This window comes from Acromyrmex echinatior, chromosome 15 (assembly GCF_024713525.1).
Source record: "Acromyrmex echinatior isolate Ae372 chromosome 15, ASM2471352v2, whole genome shotgun sequence".
In the NCBI taxonomy this organism is placed as follows: domain Eukaryota; kingdom Metazoa; phylum Arthropoda; class Insecta; order Hymenoptera; family Formicidae; genus Acromyrmex; species Acromyrmex echinatior.
Window position 1 is genome coordinate 1,473,267 of NC_141866.1, and position 22,686 is coordinate 1,495,952.

Below are 22,686 nucleotides of genomic sequence, written 5' to 3' on the forward strand. Positions count from 1 at the left end.
CTGTGCCGACGGGGGCGGGCTGAGTGCAGTCTGAGTATAGAGCCCGTCGGCAGGGAGGGATGGAGCCTCGCAGAGGCATGACACAGTTTTGTGTCACGATGATCTAACGTGGAATTTGCTTCATACCAGAACCTAAGCTGTAAACATACGATGGTGCCGTGAATCTCTAATAGCGGTCCTTGTGTGATTTGGTGCGCTACTCTCTAAAATGTACAAGCATACCAATTCGCATTACAATATCAGTTGTGAGTAGCTGTAGAATACTCAGTAGCGCGTTGCCGCACCTATGGCGCTTTTTGTCGGAGGTGATCGCACAATTAATTGTCGGTGAGATAGATTGCGCTGTATGTCAAGCACGATCGCGTGGTGTCAGCAAGTATGGTTGAACAGGGCACATTTATCAATGATGTATCACGCGGTTGTGTTCCGTTATCATATCCATGATGGCGAACTGAGGTCTAATACGTTTCACATTAGAATATGGTCCTTCGAAAGCGGAAGTGATATAACGAAGGATGTGTGATAACATATCACCAATTTTAAGAGAACGAAATTATCAATAGTTTGTTACATATACTAGATTTATCAGACGCGTGCTCTAATTACCCGTTTAATTTTTCGGACCTGCGTTCACGTTTTCCTGGGGGAGCAAAACAAAGCAGCAGCAAGCCAAACGCGCGCCCGCGCACGCCTTGCCCCGGCGTCCATGTCGTATTAAATAACGATGCACACTTAATCCACGCCAGTGTACACGTCCAACGAATAGAAATGGATATCAAATAATAAAAATGATTTAAGAACGGACCGGGGGGTTTCCCCCCCAAAAACCCAAAGCCCTTTTTAGCCGCAAGGAACATTTTACCAGTGGAAAAAAAATTTTAAAAAAAAAAAAAAGAAAAAATTTTAAAAGATGATTGAAAATATGAAACCCAAGATAAAAAAAAAATTTTGGTTTTAAAAATTTTTAATTTTTAAAAATTTTTTTTTAGGGAAATTTTTTAAAGAATGAAAAAGGGGGTTTTTCCAAAATTTAAAAAGTTCAAATTAAAAAACATTTTTAATAAATTTTAATAAAATATTTTTGCCGTTTTTAATTTTGGGTTTTTAAATTTTAGAATAATAATATATATTACTTTTTCCCCCCTGTACAACAGTATTTTTAATTTTTCGGCAAAGGATGTTTTTGAAATTGGAAACAAAAAAAATTTCAATGAGTCAGGTTGATATAATATATCTTTTTCAAAAATTTTTGGGGGGGAAAAAAAACAATTACTGAGCAAATAACATTACATGCAAAATATTTTTTCTCAAAATTTGTCAAGGTAAATTTTAAAATTTTTTTGGGGAAATTTATTTTTTTTGCGGAAAGAAAAAAAAAAAAATTTAAACCAACGAAAAAGCGTTTTGCTATTTTTAAATGGGAAAATTTCCCCGAAAAATTTTTTCTTGTTTTTTTTGGGTTAAAGCAAAAAAAAAAAATTTTTTTAAAAAAAAAAAAGAAAAGTGATTAAATTTTGGGGAAAAATTTAAAGCTTTTTTAAAAGCGTTTTGGGAAAAAAAAAACGAAATTAAGTCTTAAAGGGGGGGGGAAAATTTTTTAACTTTTTAAAAGAAATTTTAAGCCCCTTCTATAAAAAATAAGCGTAATTGTAAGTAATTTTTAAATTTTTAAAAAGATCAAAACAGACGAATATTTTTTTTCATATTGACTATAATTGGCCCAATTTTTTAAAATGCAAAAATTTCGTTTCAATTTTTCAAAAAAAAAACCCCTTTTTAAATTTTTGAAAAGGGTTTTTTTTTTGGGAAATAAAAAAAAAATTAAAAAAACTAATTGTAAAAAACTCATAAATTTTTTTAAAAAAAAAAAAAAAGAGGGGGTCGAGCCCAAAATTTTTATAAAAATAAACATGAAAGTAAAAAAAAAAAAAAAATCAGACTGTTTAAGATTAAGTTTTTAAAAAGAAAGCTGAAGGGGCGTTTCGATCGTGAAGGATCATTTTTTTTGTTAAAAATAAATAGTACAGTCGGAAAACAAAAAAAAAAAAAAATTAATATTTCGCTCCCACGGGGGAAAAAGAAAAAAAATTCAAATGACATTTTTTTATTTAAAATTTTAATTATATTATTGAGTGAATTTCCGTTTCATCTGTGTCCATGCGTTCAGTGCCTTACTTCCCAGTGCGGAGTGGGATGGTTTGTCTCATACCGAGCTGGTGACATCATGAACGAGCTCTCTCCATAGAGTTCTGTCCTATGTTATTTCATGCATTGGTCTTTCGCAAATTTCTATTATTTGATTAATCCATCGAGTTGGGGATCTTCCTCTTAGGAAGATGTCCTTCTACTTTTCTCTGAATAATAAGTTTCTCCATATTGTCTGGTTCTCTTGTCATAATATGTTCAAAATATCTCAACTGCTGTAGTTGTACGTTTCCGGAGATCTTTCTTTCGATTTTGAGTTCTTTTAATATGGAGTTATTTGACGATGGGATAGCATCTTTCGCCAACAGAACATCTCAGTGGCTTCTATCCTTCTTCTCTCTGACTGCTTTATTATCCAAGACTTACTTCCATATGTCACTATCGGAAATACCAGGCAGTTAACTAGTCTTATTCTCAACTTTTTTGAGGTTTATTGATCCTTTCAAATCTTCGTTAGTTTTCCTATTGTTATCTTGATCAGGTCGCATCTCCGTTTTCGTTTAAAGACCCATTAATAAACATTGTATTATTGAAAGATTTATTAAATAAAAATGTAAATATTTCCTGATTACAGAATTAGAATTATATGTGAATTTTGTGATATACATACAGTTTGTACACAAGATATCTTATACATAAGCAAAATGTGAAAACAAAAATGCTGTAAAAATGTTTAAGCAATTTATATATTTTATATTTTATATGGAAAAGATTTAATTGTATTTTTTATGTTGTATTATATTTTATTATATTATATTGTGTCTGATTACTTTGTTCTTTCTTTATGTTCTACATTTTGGTATCAAATAAATACATTGTATGAAAATTAATATTAAATTCATATATAATACATTAAAGGCTAGTTGTTTTATCTTCGGATAAACTATGTGGTAATTTTCCTATTAAATAAACAAAAAAGTAAAAGTGTAAGAGCATAAGAGAATAAGAGAGTAAGATAGTGAGCTAAAGTTTACCGAAAAGTGGAACAATTCAACCTAAAACAATTAAATCCAGCTAACCTGAAGTTGTACGTAACATGCCTCTTAGTTCTAATTTGTCATATAATATAACTGTAACATAACACGTGCTTTATACTACAGTTATAATAATTGTAACTTGGTGTTTTGCTGAGAATAAGAGGACTACCGTTAAAAATTGGCGAATGTAATGGAAGACTTCTACAGATTGATTCATTTTTTGTTCATTTAAATTTTCTTACAACTTTAAATTAAAGTAGTAGTTAATTGTAGTTTGCTTACAATTAGAAGAATTTCAACTTTATTCAACGATTTGCAAATTGAAAATATATTTGATAAAAACAGAGCAGCCTTTTTAATACTATCAAAGGTAGTATTAAAATTTATATTTTAATGCGAAATGATTAATAAATAAAGTAAATGAATTAGAAATAAAAATATAAATGTAGAAAAACAAATATGTAAAAAAGAGTCACTATAATTTATTGTCCGTTTAATTGGTGAAATCGCTGAAATAAATCTATCAATTAATAGAGATTTTAACGATTTGAGTAATTTATTTTCATCAGGAGCGCAAAAAATGGATATTGTTATTTAGTTTTGACAATCATTTCTTCAGAGGGCAGTAGTGCGCGGGAACATTTTGCGATTACAGGAATGTTTCTGTCATGTTCTCTTTGATCGGACTATTACTAATGTTACCAACAGCAGTTTCCTTATCGTATTTTCTAGATTTTGCAACACGAGTATTTTTGTAACCTTTTTTAAATAATATATATAGGTTTATTTATTTATAAAAGATCATTAAATTTAAAATAATTCGATGTAACACATGCATTAAATATTTTTATAATATTTCTTTTTATTATCTGTTGAGGCGCATGTAGGAACTCCAGCATCTCTTTGATGATAGTTGGTAATGAGATATATATCATCAAACGGAAAATATCAGCAATTTTAAAATATATGTTAGTTAATGTTTTTCGATTTATTCTGACAAGATATCGTAATATTAAAAAAAGAAATATAAAAATGATGTAATTAACCTCAAAAAAAGATATTCGAATACATTTTTAAAATTTATATTGTAAAAGAACTATCATAAATTTCTAATCATAATGCCACAAGAAAACATATAAAAACATTTTTAATAATTTATTATGTAAATAATAAATTCGCATTTTTCCTTTTCCTTTTTTATTTTCTGTATAGCAACACGATATAATACTTATTTGAATATTAAATAAAACCAATATTTCTAAGATTATTTTGTATCCAAGATCGCACAATATCATGATATCAAGATCAATCATGATATCAAGAATGATTTTATTATAAATTTTATTAAACATATTTTTCAATTGTATCAATAGAGTTCTCTTTCTCTTTCTCTCTCTCTCTCTCTCTCTCTCTCTCTCTCTCTCTCACCGCGATTTAAATGATTTTATTTAATAAATACTAAGAAACATCTATAAAAGAATACATGAGAATGGAACTGCTTTTCGTTTGAACTGCTTTCTAGTCATTTGTACCGTTACTATAGAAGTATGAAACTGAATAGAAATATTTAAAGTTATGTTTTTATTTCTTTGCATTTTTTTTATATTTATGTTTTTATTTCTTTGCATTTTTAAATTTTTCTTGATGTTTACTTGATAATTTTATTACACTTCTTAATGATACGCTTTTCATACCTACTTTATCTTCTCTTGACCTTCTCTTTCTCCATCGTACTTTTCATGTTAAAGCAATATGATTCGAAGTTCTTAGCTACGACTCTTTTTCTTTGTTTGTCGTTTTTAGTATGATATCTTTCCGCTTCGTTCGCCATTCGTTCGATGCCTTCTCTGCTGAAGCGTTCTTTGTCATTGGTAATCATTATTTTTTTCTTCTTGTTCGTTTATTTTTCTACCAAGACGCCGTTAGCGTCGATGTCAAACGTAACTCGAGGGTGAAAATAAATTTTGTGGGAAAAAACACGGTATCCCTTTCTTTATTTCTCTTCTTTTCAACTAGGCCGACCGTTTGTTTTCGATTTCTTTCTCTTTTTTTTTTTGATTACGATTTTGTTCCGACTAGCATCAGGCTGCTTATCCGAATGGTCTGACAATTCCAATAGAGTCTCTTCCGATTCGGGCGTTGATGGCAACGGGCAGAAAAGAAATCTCGGGACATGAGAATCATTCTCTGCCTTTACTCTTATCCTTTGAACCAAGCTATACATTCTCTCTCAAGAATACTTTTTTTTTATTGCAATACTCACGTTTCGGTATAATTCATTCTGGGGCCTATTGCTTCGTAGGATTGTTTTCTTATCTCCAATGTCGATCGTTGAAATATTTATTAGTCGTTTGAGTCCTGGAGGTTCCTTCTTTTAATTACTGATCGGTAATCATTAAAGCGGTCAACCGCGATAAAGGAAATGCTAGTCTTGCGAAAAAAGCGTAACAAGTTCGAGGAAGAAATGGTGCCAATAAATATCTGTACTATATATTAAAGATAAATATCTATACACTTGAAATGTATTCGATCAAACATATATATATTTTCTTTTCTTCTATCACAACTTTTAATTCTTATATTAACTATTAATAATATTTTATTAATAATATATATATATATATGGTATATATATATATATATATATATATATATATATATATATATACACACACACACACACACACACACACACACACACACACACACACACGCACGCACGCACGCACGCACGCACGCACGCACGCACGCACGCACGCACGCACGCACATATATCCTCACAAATCTTGCAAAAATAAATATCGAGAAAGATTTTGTTTTTAATATAATTAATTTTCATATGTCTGGTGTTTCTGTACGTACAACATTTATTTTTTTCTAAATAAAAAAAGAAGAAAAGATCATATTTGACTTATCTCCATATATTTAATATCTTTCATCTTTCTTATAAGTTTTATTATTAAAACTTATATTTATTATAAAAATTTAATAAATTAAAAATTTTGTATTTATTAAAAAGAATAGCTTCTTACAAAAATAAATTAATATGTAACTGAAACGTTTTCTTATATTTTCTGGTATCTCAATTTTCTTTGAAATTTCATATCTAATTGTGTTATATTTTGTAAAATCTGCTTCAATCTAAGGTCCCTCCGACAGAATAGCAGAAAATTCGAACTTTCTTAAAAGTTGTCTTTAATTATCCTTTCTTCCTCGTAAACTTGTATCAGCACGTCCGATTGATTGTTGGTGATATGTAGTGAACGCCTACGTTTGTTTTGTCGGGATCATCATATTTTTTTTTGCTTCTGATGAAAACAGTTATCACGATCGTTTCAATGTCAATCGAGAGAGAAGCAACTAACTCTCCAGTATGTCCTCGGACCTCTATACAAATCATATATATATAAAATTTGACGCAATCAATTTTTTAAGGATTTTTTCTACAACATGGAATTAAATAAGTCTGTAAACTTGAACGAGACTTTTACTCACAGCGTGACGATTTAGATTGCCATATATATATATCCTTAAAAAATTGATTGTGTCAAATTTTCTCAGGGAATCGACGAAAAATGTTTTTCTACAATTACAATGGGAGTAGCAGAAGTGTCTGTTAATTTTTTCATCTAGTTCATTAATACCGTAACAAACATCTGGGGACAACCTTTGTCTTCTTTATGGTCTCTACGACTTTTCTCTGCGAAACGAAATGGTAGTGGGCACGTGGAAATTGAATCGCACTTTAATATGTTTTGTTATCGAACGTAACCACTTAGCATTATCTTGGCTTTTATCACAGGAAATTGAGTCAACAAATATTAATTTGCCTGATTAAACAATGAGTTGTTTCAACTATGATACCTCTTTGAAATATACGCCTCGGTTGGCAAAGCGATGACATGGGATTAGCTATAACTTGTAGAAGCTCTTTAATGTGAATGCGTGTATGTGTACGTGCTATCTTCATTGATCTACTAACAAGACTACTATATCATGGATCTCTGTTTTATCTTATCCATTTTAGCATCATGTAGTGCCTTCTCTATAGGCGCTTCTTATGATAATGCTTTTAAAGAGATTCTAGTTTAATTCCTCGAAACGAAACGAGCGCGTGATCAAAACGTAAAAATGATGTCACACATCTACACACAACAAAGCATCGATTTTGAAATCTGCATAGAAAAATTCTTTTGGCATGCTCACAGGCAGTTTTCAGTCAATAAACAGCTCGCTTATCCTCTTTATCAAATCTTCTTGTATTTTCTCATAAATCGCACGAAATATATAATCAGATGATTATCAAAATTTGTCAAAACATCTTTAATGTAGTTTATACTATTAAGTTTATATATATTATTTATATATATATATATATATATATATATTTCATTAAAATTAAATATTAAATAACTGTATAATGCTTGTGTCATTATTCAATGCAAATATTTTAGACAACAATTTGATTTGCCATTTTTAAGTATATGTCTGCAGTGCGGAATATTCTTTTATCGATGTGTCCGAACTAGGCACACGCAGGTTATTTACTTTAAATGTGCCATCGTCAATAATTAGTATCGATACGTCGAAAGCACCACCGCCGAGATTGAAGATCAGAATGTTCCTTTCACTACTATCCTTTTTGTCGAGTCTGTAAGCGATGGCGGCTGCGGTCGGCTCGTTAATGATACTCAGGACGTTCAAAGCGGCGATAGTGCCCATGTCCTTCGTAGCCTGACGTTGAGAGTCGTTGAAGTACATCGGTACCGTGATCACAGCGTTCGTGATAGTCGTGCCCAAGTAAGCTTCCTTCATCCTGGTCAAAATCATCGTGGAGATCTCTTCGCTTCCAGGGGGAAGAAAGATTTCGCTTCCCCCTTGTGTAATAATACGCAACGAGTAATTAATGAAGCGGTACGAGGATGAAAAACATTCACCAGGATAAAACTTATGAAGGAAGGAACGTGCTTAGTCAGTACGATCGATCGAGTTCTTTACGTGGCACAAGTATTTTTTTTCCTCTTTCATTAAGCGCGTATATCAGAACGGGATTTTCCTCGCCATTTATATACGTCACTTTATATTGCAGTCGGATTTTTGCTCACTGTCATTGATGACTGGAAGAACTAATATTTTATGTCAGATGAAATCGACGAATCTTCAAATCATTTATCATTTAGTCTTTTAGTTTGTAAAACTGTTTATTTAAGCTCTCCTTGCATATATTTAAATGTTTCGTCATTCATTGTATATTCAGATCGCTCAACAAAATATATTTATTTTTAGTTATTTATACTAGACTTTTTTCAGTATACATATATAGAATTACTATACCAAATTATTCTTAAAAATATTTTATTAAATGGAGGAAGCCTAATTTATTTACTATTTATAAAATAAGAATTAAAATTGTAAATTAAGATAGAAAATGAAATTAAAATCTCGCCTTTCTTTTCTTCTCTGCTTTCTCTATGCTCCCTTTCAGAATTAAATATGGTTTTATCTTAACACGTTGGTCGACTAAATTGTGTCGAGATGTAGCCCTAATTGGAGGCGGACGTGAGTCCAACTAAGACAACCACTCCAAAAGGAAGCGGTTGCGGCTATTATCAGCATCATAAACACGGTCCATTACGGCGGACTAGTCGTATCCCAAGTCCGTATACGAGCGATAGTAGATTTCGAAGCAGCGAGTCGATTTGGCGGCGCCGAAACGAGCGCATTACCGACTTCACCGGTACTTCCGTTGATTCCCTTCTTCCCGTGTTCTAACAATGGTGAAATACTGTAACTGCAACCAGAAACAGGAGCAAAAACAATGGATACATTGAATAAACTAGCGATCTTGCCAAATCGCTTGATCTCAACGTTACTGTTCAAATTTTATTCATGGTTGTTGCTATGTCAATAATGGGATTCAAATTTTATTGAGATAGTATGCTTGTTACGACTCGCGTGAAAGACTGAAATTGGAGACAAATCTAGTCGATGCAAATTTATGCAAGAAAGCTCATCAAAACTCGTATTAGAATTCATCAAAACTCGTATTGGGATTCTTTGCTCCTTCCCGATCAATCGTTTGGTCTTTGTAAATAACGTAGTTCGTGATAGATTTCCTTGATCGTTAACGATAAACTTCACTTTAGGATAACGATATATCTTGATGCGGGTCGTGACCAGATCGATGCTGGCCGCCGGTACTGTCATTGCGGACCTGAAATTTTGGAAAGCAGCGACGTGGACTTGATCGTTGAATCGCGGTTCCGTTGTTTCGTAACGTCCCCGGCGTTGTCTATTGTCCTGTCAATTCCGAGCCTTCGCCGTACCGAGCATCATAATTACAGCAATGAATTATGTAGGAATTGAGGACCGATTGTATCCGCCAATATTAACACTTATTGGTTAGATAAATTTTCCATCTACGCACTATGAATGAAAATCCTTATTTTTTTTCATTTTATTTATTAAGATGAAAGAATCTTACTTATTTAACAAAACAATATCTTTATTCATCTAGTTTAACATTTTCGCTCAGAGTATCGAACGTTCGATACCATGTATCAATCTTGTCGGTCTGCCCATGTTATTGCATTCCACAACGTTGATTGCTAACAATATTTTAATTATCACATATTCGATTAACAATTAATATGACAAACACAGAGGGTTGATTAAAATGTTGATTGCAATACCGGCGACCAATTACACGATGCTTTGTGGCAGAAAGTGAGGCGCGATAGGAAAACACGAGAGCAAGATAAATGTAATTTTAACAATCTACACATCTTAAAATCCTGTCTCGCATGACAATTTTGAAAGCGACCAGAAAATTTGATGTGAATCATACGTAAATTCGACACGTGACACGTTGATTCCCTCACTATCGTATAATCTGAAGAGGGTCGAACGGTTCGTGACCAGCGTCGTGAACTGAATGACGGACGAAGGGCGACGATCATACAGCCTACCCTTTTTATAACGTTATAATAAAGTTTTGCTATGGCTTAACTTTTTTCTACTCTCTTGGTAACGATGAGGTTATGGTCCCTTTTTTTATTATTTTCTTTCTCTTTCTTTCCTCGCCATTTGATTGTTATAGTCTTTCCTTTTATTCAAATAAATATAAAATCGAATTCAAGAATGCTAAAATTAATTTCTGTCATAAATATACAATATGTAGATAACAAATTTTATGCAATTTTGCACAGATCAAATAGATTAAGCAGATTACTATAAATACTGTATTTGAAAGCGATAGACTTGCGATAGACTTTTTGTAACACAGTCAAATTATTACTTTGCAACTTTAAAAGATATTTTTATAAAAGAGAGAGAGAGAGAGAGAGAGAGAGAGAGAGAGAGAGAGAGAGTCTAATACCAAAATTTGAAGCTATATATATAATAGAGTAATTAACCTGATAATCGAAAAGCAGTCTATACAAGAATAAAGCTCTTAGTAAAGATACTATTCTTTTTGTAAAGCATTAAAATCTATAGAAGACAAGCATTAAAAGCAGTAGAATACAAATGATAATGTATCAATGTATCAATCTTATATCAAGATGAAATGATCGTCGTAGCTTTGCGTCTTCGTTACTTCAACCTTCTTACCTTGATCGCCAAGCTGGAACGCATAGCCGATCGATTATTGCTTAACCGAGTTAATTCGGGAACGTGTATCGTGCTTACGTTCAGAATACGGGTACATGAACGCGTACGCCAAGAGATCCGCCCTAAACTGGTCCGCCGCCGGCACGTAGGGGATTTAAACGAGACGCCCGCCAGAACGATAAATCCAGCTACGTGGAAAACAATGAATGGCTTCACGGAATATCGTGCGCTCTTAATAATTCGCTTACTCCGACGCGACGTCAGCGTACAGGACGCGGGTGAAACGACGCGAGAGATAAGGAAATAACAAGAGAGAAAGAAGACGAATGGAGGAACATAAGAAGAGGAAGCAATGAAAGTGTCTGATAAGTTTCGCCTTACGGAGGCGACGTGAGATAGACATGCGAGGTATACGTCGAGAGTGATGAACAGAGTTGAACCGAATATCGAGATTGGATCGAGGGGTCCGAGCCCTCGTAAATATGTCGTCAGACCGGTAAACAAGGGTGCATGAAGCCGGTACAAGCCGCATTTCCACGCTCGGCGTGCGTATGTACATATACGCACTATAGAAGCAGAAGTTGGTTGATGGTTGTAGTATGGTCGTGGTCGTTGTCGCGCACAGACCAAATTTAAGTTTAGAAAATTTATTGTTTCGCGAAGAGGTGGACAAAAGCGACGAAAGGGATGACACGGGGAGGTGTGTGCTTTTTAGTGAGAGGATGCGAGAGTGGAGTGTGGAGGAATGGAAAAAAGATAGAGAGAAAACAATAGATGAGAAAGAGTAGAAATATAGAGAAAAACGAAATGCTCTGATAGACCATTCAAAACCGTCTCGAATCTTGATTCTTCCTCCGATTTCTGGCTGCGAGTCAACGACCGATCTCCGGAATATAAACCTAGTTACCAATTTTGTAGTCCACGATGCTCGTTTCTGGCCGCGATCGTAACTACAAGTCTTCGACTCGAGCTAGCAATCATCTAACGATTTCCGATACAATACGTGTAACGTATAGTGATTAGAGACTATTCAGCGTATTGATTTCGTTCAACTAGCTCGGACGTTTTACAATGACTGGTTGTAATATAAATATCTAGAGAAAGGTATACGCTTAATCGAGCTAACATCGTACTTGTTTTATTATACATATAAAACAATAATGTAACAGCAGAAATCTGTAAAGATTTTCTACATAAAAGTAGAAATCTGTAAAGATTTTCTATATAAAAAAAGATTCATTAAAAAAAATAATTTATAGCTCTTATTTAATTTATGTATAATCAATTAATCGAGTAAAAAGAAGTTAAGCATTGATAAAGATATTAGAAATAATAACGCGAAAATTAATCACAACATCACGAAATTAAAATATCTCATGCTAAATTTAATTCTAATAAAAGCGAAAAGAACAAGTTCCCGGCACTTTCAAAAACGAGTTGATCCAACGTTGCTTGGTGCAGTGAAGGGCTTAGCAAATCGCGCACACACACTGTGTTCAATATGGTGGTTCGCGACCGAATATAAATCCTGAAACGCTTACAGTTATTGCAGATCCAACGTAATATCCACTCGTACACTGTCCAGGCGGTTTACGCGGTAATTCGCCGATGACAACGTTGCGATAAAATGAAATCGGTCCACGGCTTTTATAACGGGTTTTAGGCGCGACGGTGCGGCGCGTTGTTCGATAGCCGCGGTCGTTATCGCCCAGCCTGGTCTACGTAAAGAAAATCGACTGAAAGCCGTGGCAAGATAAAGCGGGTACGGCATGATTTTCCCGACACAAAACCGGCGAATACATCCGTTGGATCTCTCCCACTTTCAGCGCCGTATTCTCCGTGGAAATGTAACTTCGGTACCCGAAATAAGCCGAGTTGCCTTGCTATATCGTGCTTTTGAATCAAGTGTTGGCCTTTAAAACGACGTATAGGACAGCACGCCTAATATGATATTCATGAAATCCTATGTAGCTTTCAATGAGATGGCTCATATGTTTTGAAATACGATCGAATGTGAGCGTATATGTGAAAATGAATTTATGTATATCGCTCTTTTTCCTACGTTTTCTTCTCTTTTCTTCTATTCTTCGCGATTCGCAAAGAACTTGGATTTAACTGAATATTATAACGCCTCTAATTACTGTGCTTTATGATGAAATTATTATCGCGTGGAAATAAGATATGTCTATGCATTATGCCTCAAAAAAGTATGTAAAGATTTAAAACTCTTTTTCTTCCGAATCTTGGATGACAATATTGGTAATGTTGGGAATCAAAGATGCGGGAATGCATGGGCATTCCCATTCTATTTATATGTACTTTCGTCAAAAATAAAATAAGTGGATGATATGATAAGTTTGATTGCCACCGAAAACTCTTCTTTCAGGACGTTTGCTTTTTTTTCTATGTTCATCTATCTATTGTCGATGTCCTCAATAGTCAAATCCAGAGAAACGTTTGTAAACAGAGATGTTATGTCTAATGAAATTAATGCATATGAATCCGATATTACCTTATAATTTTGGGCATCCTGTATATTAGACCTATTTATTAGACTATGCTTCAAATGACTCTTCTCAAAATATGTATTGACCCAGTAAAAAATTTGTCATACATAATTGTATATAAGTCATTACATATACAATTATATAAAACTATATATAAAGTACGTTCATACATATACATATAGGCCAAAAAAAAAATATTCTGCCGATAAGTGGGGAATTTTTCTTAAGATTTTCTCCGAAAAATCTTATATGAATCAGGCGCGTGTGTTTATAACACGTATTCATTTATAAAAATAAATTCCTTAATAATTCCTTAATAATTCCTTAATATCGTTGATGCGCATAAATTCCTGGCTAAAAACATTCTCATACATAATCATATATATATGTACAGGATATCCCATTATTTAATAATGCATTAAGATTTTTTGAAAACATTATTATATTGTAGACACGAAAAAACATTTTTAAACAAAAGTAGTAAACGTTCGAAAAAACTACCATAGTTTTCGAAAAATCTTAATGCATTATCTCAAATGTGGGATATCCTGTATATATTATTGTATATATTGTAATTATATTTATTTTTATTAAAATTAAATAAAAACGTATATAATTATTGCAATTTATTAAATATAATTAATATAATTTTATATGCTATATGTTTCTTATAAATGATATACATAAATTTTTTATTACGTATTTATATACAGATATATATACATGTATAACGATTGATATATATTTTTATACATGTTTATATATGATCTGTTACAGTTTATATTGTAGGCATATTTTCGTTATTAGCATGTATTCAGTTCTCGTTCTAAAAGAATGCATATTTTAATGCATATTATATTTTATTGCATTATTCTTATAGCTTATTTCAAGAGTTTTTCAAAATACTTTAGCAAAATATTTTTCCAATAACTACTTTTTGAATTATAAGGCTTAAAAATTACAGTAACAAGACAATAACAAATTTAGCATCTTTGCATTGACATTCCTAAGGATGCAAAATTCTAGCTTTGTAATTTGTTAACTTTTCACATTTAAAAATTATCATAGTTAGACTGCGGATATTTATGCAAAATATTTAATTGAATATTTTGCATAAAATGCATATTTTGTATAAATTGCATATTTGCATAAATTGAGCATATTATTTGCATAAAATGCATATTTTGCATGAACTTGACATATTTGCATAAATTGAGCATATTATTTGCATAAAATGCATATTTTGCGTAAACTTGATATATTTGCATAATCGAAGATATTATAATTATGATTCATAATCTTGTTATATAATAATTAGACTTTTCATCTTGAAATGTTACAAAGAATCTATAAAAGAAATTATAAGGTGGAATAAAGTAATACTATTCTAAATAAAATAAGATTTGAATTTAATTTTCAAAATTGAAATTTGATTTTTTCACGATTTGGTACCCTCCAAAATACTATCTTTCACACGATGAGAGAACCTCAAACTAATGATAAATACTTTACAGAAGGATTCTTTGAACATTTCAAGATGAAAATTCTAATTATTATATAACAAGATTATGAATCATAGTCGTGAATAATATTCTCGATTTGCAATATATTAAGAAATTTCTTGTCAGTAGTGAGATTCGAGAAAGACTGAAAAATAGAGCGAGAGAGGAGCCATAGACAGTCGATAGTGTTGCAAATTTTAAAATTGAATATCATTGTTTTGCATAAATTCCTAAAAACCCGAAAATAAAAAACTATGAAAAAATGATAATATAAAGCTATTGTTTTGTTATTTGATAATGAAGAGGACAAAGAGACTTTTTAACCACGTAATCAAGTAATGAAAGGTACACGAAAAATATTCATAGACGTCAGATCCTTTTTCCCTAATAATAAATTTCGTAAATTGTACAGATAAATTTTCGTATTTATTAATTTTTGGTAGTGGCCAAAGTTTTATATTATAGCATTCAGTATAAGTGTTCATTGGTTAGGGTTTTAAGAAAAAAATATTATATCAAAATAATCAATTTTTTCTTTCAAATATTTCAGTAGTTTTTCCATGAGTAGTTGAAGTAATCGACGAAATATATATTGGAACTATTTCTCTACCATAACTGAGAGCGAAATTTACAAGTTACAGTTATTGAAAAAAGTAATTCTAACTGTAACTTTGTGTGGAAGTAACGAGTTACCAACCTTGATAACCTTGATGATAAGTATATCAATTGTATAAAAGATTTAACATCAACTAGCGCCAAGTTATAATCCTATATTAAAAATTGTTATCTTATTCAACTCAAGAAATCTGGGTATTTAAAGTTTTTTTCTTCTATAATCAAGTTGATCATTTTAGTCACTTTTAGTCCATCTTATGTTATCACAGAATTTATAAGTTTTTATAAATAAGTTTATTTCGAGATGTTTTTTGTGAGTAACAAGATATTTGACTAATTGCATTATTTTAATTAATTTCATTCGTTTTTATTCATTCATTTATTCAATTTTATCCATTTTTAAACAGTTAATTTTTGAATAATTACACATTTAAATCGTTTAAAAAAATAAACATTCTGATTTTAATGAGGATGTAATATTCAATAATTTTTTACTTGCGTATATATTTTCTTTTTTATAAATTTCATAAATTTTTTCTTTCTTAAATATATCACATATTTCTTTTTTTTTTCCTATTCTTCAAGATTCGTAAGGGAATATTACAAAGCCTTAAATTATATCTTCATGATGAAATTATTGCCACGCGGCAATAAGGCGTGCTTATGCATTATACTTCTTAAAAACTTCTTATCTGATATTCATGACCGCTAACTTTTTACTTGCAAAGAAATACGGATCACTAACGCGCGAGCGCGATTGGAGTTTTTTTAATGAAATAATCAAAATAATCAAAAATTCATATGTTTGTGCTTATCTAACATATTAGGAACTCTTTGAATTTATATACATCTTAAAAACTGTACTTTTCTTACATCTCTCAAAACGATAAAATCCCATGCAGAGTATTTTGTAACTATAAAAGTAACTATTATATTATTAATCACCAAAAACGTAACTAAGTTACAGTTATAGATGGAAAGAAAAAAACGAAGTTAAATTAAAATTATGAAAGAAAATAATTTTAACTGTAACTTCGATACAAATAAAGGAGTGACTTCTCAAGCCTTGTTGTACAAGGTTTTTCGAATACATAAATGCAGAACTAAAATGTCTGAAAATATCTAAAAAAGAGAGCAGTCACTATTCTTTATTAAAGAATCAAGGGACCTTTCCCTAAGGGGATCTATTAAGCTATGACAATATAATTCTAATTATAAAACAAACTGCTTTATATTCGTTCATAGCTGTATTGCGAACGAATCTACCTCATTAAGTACATAAAATGAAAGGATAATGCCTGTCGTTTGCAGAATGCACATCTATCCACCAGTATGCGATCTGGCTGGCATAGTTAACTGCCTCCAGAAGGGCAGCAGCATTTATTATATTCCGTAAGCTACACGAGTAAATTAAAGCTCATCAAGGGTCTGGCGATGGCAAAGACCGCGTAGCTCCCTTATTAGACTTCAGCAGTCATCTCGCAATAAATGAGAACGCTCCCGGATACACTGAGATTATCGTGCGATGGACCCCGTCGCTCTCTTCGGTCAAAGAAACTTTAATCACTCGGTCATAACGTGTCTGAAGAAACGTGTCAGCAGTTCGAGACGAAGCAGGCATGTTGACGATGCGCCCGAATGAACTTCTCCCTCGTCGTCGGTTACTTTAGCAGCGTTCTTGCGATGCGACAACCGAATCCGCGAGACGTGAGGAAGCATGAGGACACTATTAATTTATGCATGGGACGCAGGTAGTCGTGCGCACGTCGTGAGCACGTTCTTCGCGGTGGTACCTTAATGGAGCATTGGTTATCGGCGAAATTTCCAATAAGAGATTCAAGACACTCCTTCAGTTTGCCTTCGGTGGATTCCTAAGATGCTGAGCTCGACGTGCGCGCGCGTCACGTACGTATCTTTTGGGGACAGTTTCGGTGCTTACTTCGTTTCTACTATCGCGGGCAGCGTGGGTAATGTAATGCATCCATAAAAATGCAGAGTACGGTGCTACTTCAACTGCCGGAAGGCTGTGGTCTCACATGCCGGAACGAGCCCGAGCACACGTAGAACGTGGGCATTCCCTACGAGTTGTAGAGGAGAATCTCGGAGTTGCGCATTTGGATTGAATCTTCGGGAGACGGTTCGCGAGAGTAGTTGGGAAATAAGCATCACAAGTGCCATGACGGCCTCGCTCGCCGTCTCGCTGCATTCATCAAGAAAACTTGGATTGTCGTGTTGACGTAGTGAGAGGAGAGATCAAGATAAAATATCGGTTTGATTAAATAAAACATGTTGCTTCTTTATGTATACATGCGATAAAATTTGCTGCTTTTTACGGTATTCATGTATAGAATAAAATATACCTAAATATTTATATTACATATATAATATTTATATTACATATATCCATGTATAATATTCTACATGAAAATATGTATAAATAAAAAATTTTAAAGTAGGGCAAATTTTTAAAGTAGGGCAAATTTTTAAAGTAGGTAAATATATTATATAAAAGCGTGATTTTAAAAATATATTAGTGTATATCCGCAAATTAAAAAAAAATGGCAAGTAATTATATATATAAGTACTTATTTAACAATTTACAAAAATTAGAAAAAAATTATTTATTGGCCAAGATAGCTTTGGAACTATTACACGATCACACTTCTTCTGTAAAGTTCTCCTATACACACACACACACATACGCACATACATTTTGTGTGTGTGTGTGTATATATATTGGGTCATTTAAAAAGTATCCGCGGTTTCAAAATCCGCGCATTCAAAAATTGAACAAAAAACCGCGGATACTTTTTAAATGACCTTATATATATATATATATATATATATATATATATATATATATATGTATATATGTATATGGTAATAGTATATAAAGTTAAAAATTTGTATAGCTACGTTGAGCTGTCTTCCGCAGAAAGCGGAAAAAAAAAATTCATTAAGTACATGGATAAAATTAACGAAACATCGTGTCTGCTTTAAATGCACAATGAAAAATGTCGACTTAAAAGAGACATTATAAGCCCAAAAAAATGCGGTTAATATCGCCTATCTCGCGTCCGTTGCGTGGCAGCCGATGCAGTCAGCTGACGACCATGCACGGTTCGCATATTTGCGTGAATTAAAGCAATTATCGGTCTCAGCGTTTCCCCCCCGAGGCTACCATACTGGGTTTCGTTGCTCGGAAATCCGCGCGCGTTTCACTTTACGTTATTATTCCGCTATCATTCTGCGTCGATATAATGAAGCGCGCGCAGCCGCTTCGCAAAAGCATCATCGCGATAAAGAGAACGACGTCGACGAACGAGATGCGGAAAGTGGAGGAACGTGTTACCTTACTCGGAGCGTGTTACTTGCTCAAGGCTGCCAGAGATGAATGCAAAGCGAAGAAGCTCCTTGTATTAACCGCATTACTCGTCTTATTTTTTCCTTAATTAACTTAATTCGATTGAACGAGGAAATCCTCTCGATGTGCTCTTAAGGATTCTATAAAAATACTGTATGTTCATGCCGAAGATATTTTCTCGAAATGCTTATTTTTACTTTTAATCCTTCAACATGTTATTAATTTTATTCTTCGTTTTATGTACACACACATACACATACAGACATATATATATATAATATTATATTATAATACATTAATATTATATCTCTTGATAGAAATCATCACTTACAAAATTATATTTCTAATTCGTTTATTGATAAAGAGAATAAAACATATGACATAAAATATATGTAAAAGATATAATAATAGCCAAATTAAATATTCCTTTCATATAAACAGGATTAAAGTTGATTTAAAACATATGAAATCGTAATAAAATATATTTCATTTTACTCTAAAAATACACGAGCAATGAGCCGCCGAAGGATCAAGTAAATTTAGAACGCACGGAAGTTATTTACGAGATTTGTACAATATTACAGAAATATTATTATCTATCAAGAGTGTTGTTAGAGTGGCCTGTTTAGAAATACTCTTGAGTTTATTCGCATAGCCTGATTACAGGATTATCCCGACAGAATCGCCCTGTCATCTGTGCGGGACATCGGATTTATAACTTTAATGCCGGTAATAGAGTAGCATTACCTTCTTCCTTCATTCCTCGCCAACCGGGGTTGAACCGCGTTTCTGTTCATAAAAATAATCGAGATTTATAAATTTCCGGCTCGCGATCATGGCAAGTTCCGATGAATGATGGAAACTCGGTCGTATGCAGAAGCAGTTCTTCCTTTCTTTGCAGAAACAATGACGGCATGTAGCTTTATTTTTGTGATGTGAGTGTCATTTCGGGTCGCAAAAAAATCAATTATTTGTATTAATATTACGTAAAAATTAAGTGTTAATATTATATGGACAATAGACAATACGATTGATTTGATTTTATTATGCATAATTTATTTATATAAGAATATTATCTATTTGTGAACGAAATAAAGCGCCATAAATATAAAGCTATATGAATAAATAAGTCGTTGATTTAATAATTTGTCTACGTTTTTGACTCATTTTTGTATCGCCTATTCATAGATCAAAACAGCAAAATTGATCTTAATTTGCCTTCAACAGATGTAACTGTCAATCGTACGGTTTTTATAACCGTACGATTAATTAATGATTACTCGAAAGGACTATACAATATTAACTTTCAACGTACCTTATCATTTTGCGTCACTTGACAAATGCATTGACGTACCGTTGTGTCGCGTAATTAAAGACTGTAATCCGGAGTACCATGTTCTTTGCTCCGTCGTAGCGCGATACCAATCTTCACGTATCGCGAAATGGCTAAAGCGCTGCTTGCCTTGAGCGATTCGGATTACGTTAATTAACGAGACGAAGTTACAGAGCGAAAGGAGAGTTTCCGCGTCGAATCGTTCTGTGGAAACAATTCGTGCCGCGCCAGAAGCTGCTGCTGCTGCTGCTGCTGCTGCTGCTACTGCTACTGCTACTGCTGCTGCTGCTGCTACTGCTGCTGCTGCTGCTGCTGCTGCTACTGCTGCTACTGCCGCCGCTAACTCGCGCGATTCTGTCCAGTTTCGGGTATTATGAAGTTACGTACGTTATCCTACATACCTACGTAGAAATACGCGCGCCAGTACGCACATTTCCTATGATTCATCTCATTACGGAGAAACCAGATCCACTGGTACAATGCGCCGCTGCTGCACGCGACAACTCGGCGAACGCGCGTCCTCGCGCGTGTATTCGTTCACAATTAATTAACACGCGCGTGCACTGTCTCCACGACAAAGTGCAGGGTATTTATCTATCTACCTATCCAACTACACTCGCGGTTCTTGCAAATCGGGTAGATGCGTGCAAATCGGCGGGAAATAATCAAGGCACACTTCGTGACGGCGCATACTTAATGCGCACTGATTGAGTGTCATTAACGAACGCCGATGAGTATGGTTACTTCGGTGGCCGTCGTTCATCGAGTCGACTCGATTACCTGCATTACACAGTTTCCGCCGCTTGCCGCACGACACAATCCTTAACGAACGGTATTAATCGAGTTATGAAACCCGCAAATTCATGATTATTAAAAAATGTCGGATATGCAGGCTGTCAAAACGCGCACCGGACGGATGAGAGAGGATGCGGATGATTATTAACAAACTTGGCGAATATAACGAGCAACAGCGTTTTCTTTATGTCACATCTACGTTAACACTAATTTTCGAAAATAACGGGTATCCATTGATTATTAAAATGTAATATGATAAAAACAGCTTAATCTTTATTTTTCTGCAATTTATCGAGCTTATCGCGCAATTTGATTATCAAGTTCATAAACCGCCCTAAATATTTTTTCATTATGATTAAAATTAAAAAACAAATGATTAAATTTATAATGTATATATTAAGAAAAAAAATAGTTATGATAATTATAAAGTACAACTCTAACATTTAAATACTTGCAACTAGTTTTAAAAAGTAATAAGAACTAAAGTAGTACCAAATACTATAAAAATATAGTATAGTAGTATAAAAATATAATATTCAGTACTAATTTAGTTCTTATTACTTTGTAACTAGTTGCAAGTACAATACTTAAATTATTAGCGTTGTTAATTTAGTAGTTGTCAAAACTAGATTTTTCTCGGAGTGTAAAAAATATACTAATTTGTTTCATAAGCGCTTATAGTAATAAATGAGATAACATTTTAGAACATAACATTTTATAAAAAATGTAATGAATAATAATAGATTAAAGGGATCTGAATGTAAGTTTTTTAGGTATAATGATAAATGTAACACATGTATATCAGATAGTTTTTCTCCAAGTATTCCCCTGATAAGTAGGTTTTGTTATGTTAACTGCTACTTTTACATCGCCGTCTATGTTACTATCATAGAACATAATTATTTTCAATGATACCGTTTACACGAATAATTATTAATTCCGCTACATATGGTGATGGGATTATGAAATATATATTTCATTTTGCGTGTATAAACTGTTAAATATTAATTCTTTGAATGTTTTTGCGAGAGTACGTGTGTCTACTATGTACGAATATATGTATTTTGCTTTTATTATAGTGTTGCAAGTGTCACAGGTATTTAATCTTCCAAATTAAATAGCGGAGACAGATTACGTTGAGTGAAGTACACCATATATACGGTGTTTACAGCAATTATATTAAAGCTTAATATTTTCATATACCAGACGAGTCAACAGCGCAAATGTTCTGCAAAGAAAGTGACCGCCAGCGAGTGTTTATCACGTAATTAAATATGCTTGGGGGGAGACAGAACATATTTTTGTCAATATTTATGCTGCGCCATGCAGGACAAAAAATGAGAGTCCACTCCTGAGGGAATACGGAAAAGAGCGGAGCGGAACGAGAACGGTAAAAAGACGGATAAAGTTACTGTACAGCTACTGAAATAAATGTCACGAGTTAGTTACTGCCTCGCGAAGTGTACCACACACATTTGCCCATACATTCATGTGCTCGTTGTTCGGCACAACGCAGAACTTAACATACCGCATTAATTCATCTTTTTCTTTACTTTGCACCTCCACCGCGTAATTTATGCCGACGCTTTATGTCGACCTTTATACCTCGTGATTGCGACATTTGTTTAATTACATTTACATAAATTTGCAATCAGCTGCATATATCAAGCATGCTTTTCTAACACGGCGCAATTACTTATTAATGAATTGTCCTTGACGGACCACAACAAAAGATTGTAAAAAGTATTGTCTCTTATTATTTGAGAAAATTTGCAGA

General features: G+C 33.1%; 1 protein-coding gene and 1 long non-coding RNA gene across 2 annotated transcripts; both read right to left on the bottom strand.

Moving 5' to 3' along the window:
* Positions 1-1,044: 1,044 nt before the first annotated feature.
* On the bottom strand, positions 1,045-8,012 carry LOC105151165 (heat shock 70 kDa protein cognate 4-like). The gene is made up of 3 exons (XM_087414092.1): positions 7,687-8,012; positions 7,436-7,493; positions 1,045-1,086 (listed from the first exon to the last, which is right to left on the bottom strand). The coding sequence occupies exons 1-3, from the start codon at positions 8,010-8,012 to the stop codon at positions 1,045-1,047; spliced, it is 426 nt and encodes a 141-aa protein (XP_087270218.1).
* A 10,956-nt stretch (positions 8,013-18,968) lies between these two features.
* Positions 18,969-20,990, bottom strand: LOC147907192 (uncharacterized). The gene is made up of 2 exons (XR_015547591.1): positions 20,097-20,990; positions 18,969-19,570 (listed from the first exon to the last, which is right to left on the bottom strand). It is a non-coding gene; the product is annotated as an uncharacterized LOC147907192 (long non-coding RNA).
* Positions 20,991-22,686: the final 1,696 nt, after the last annotated feature.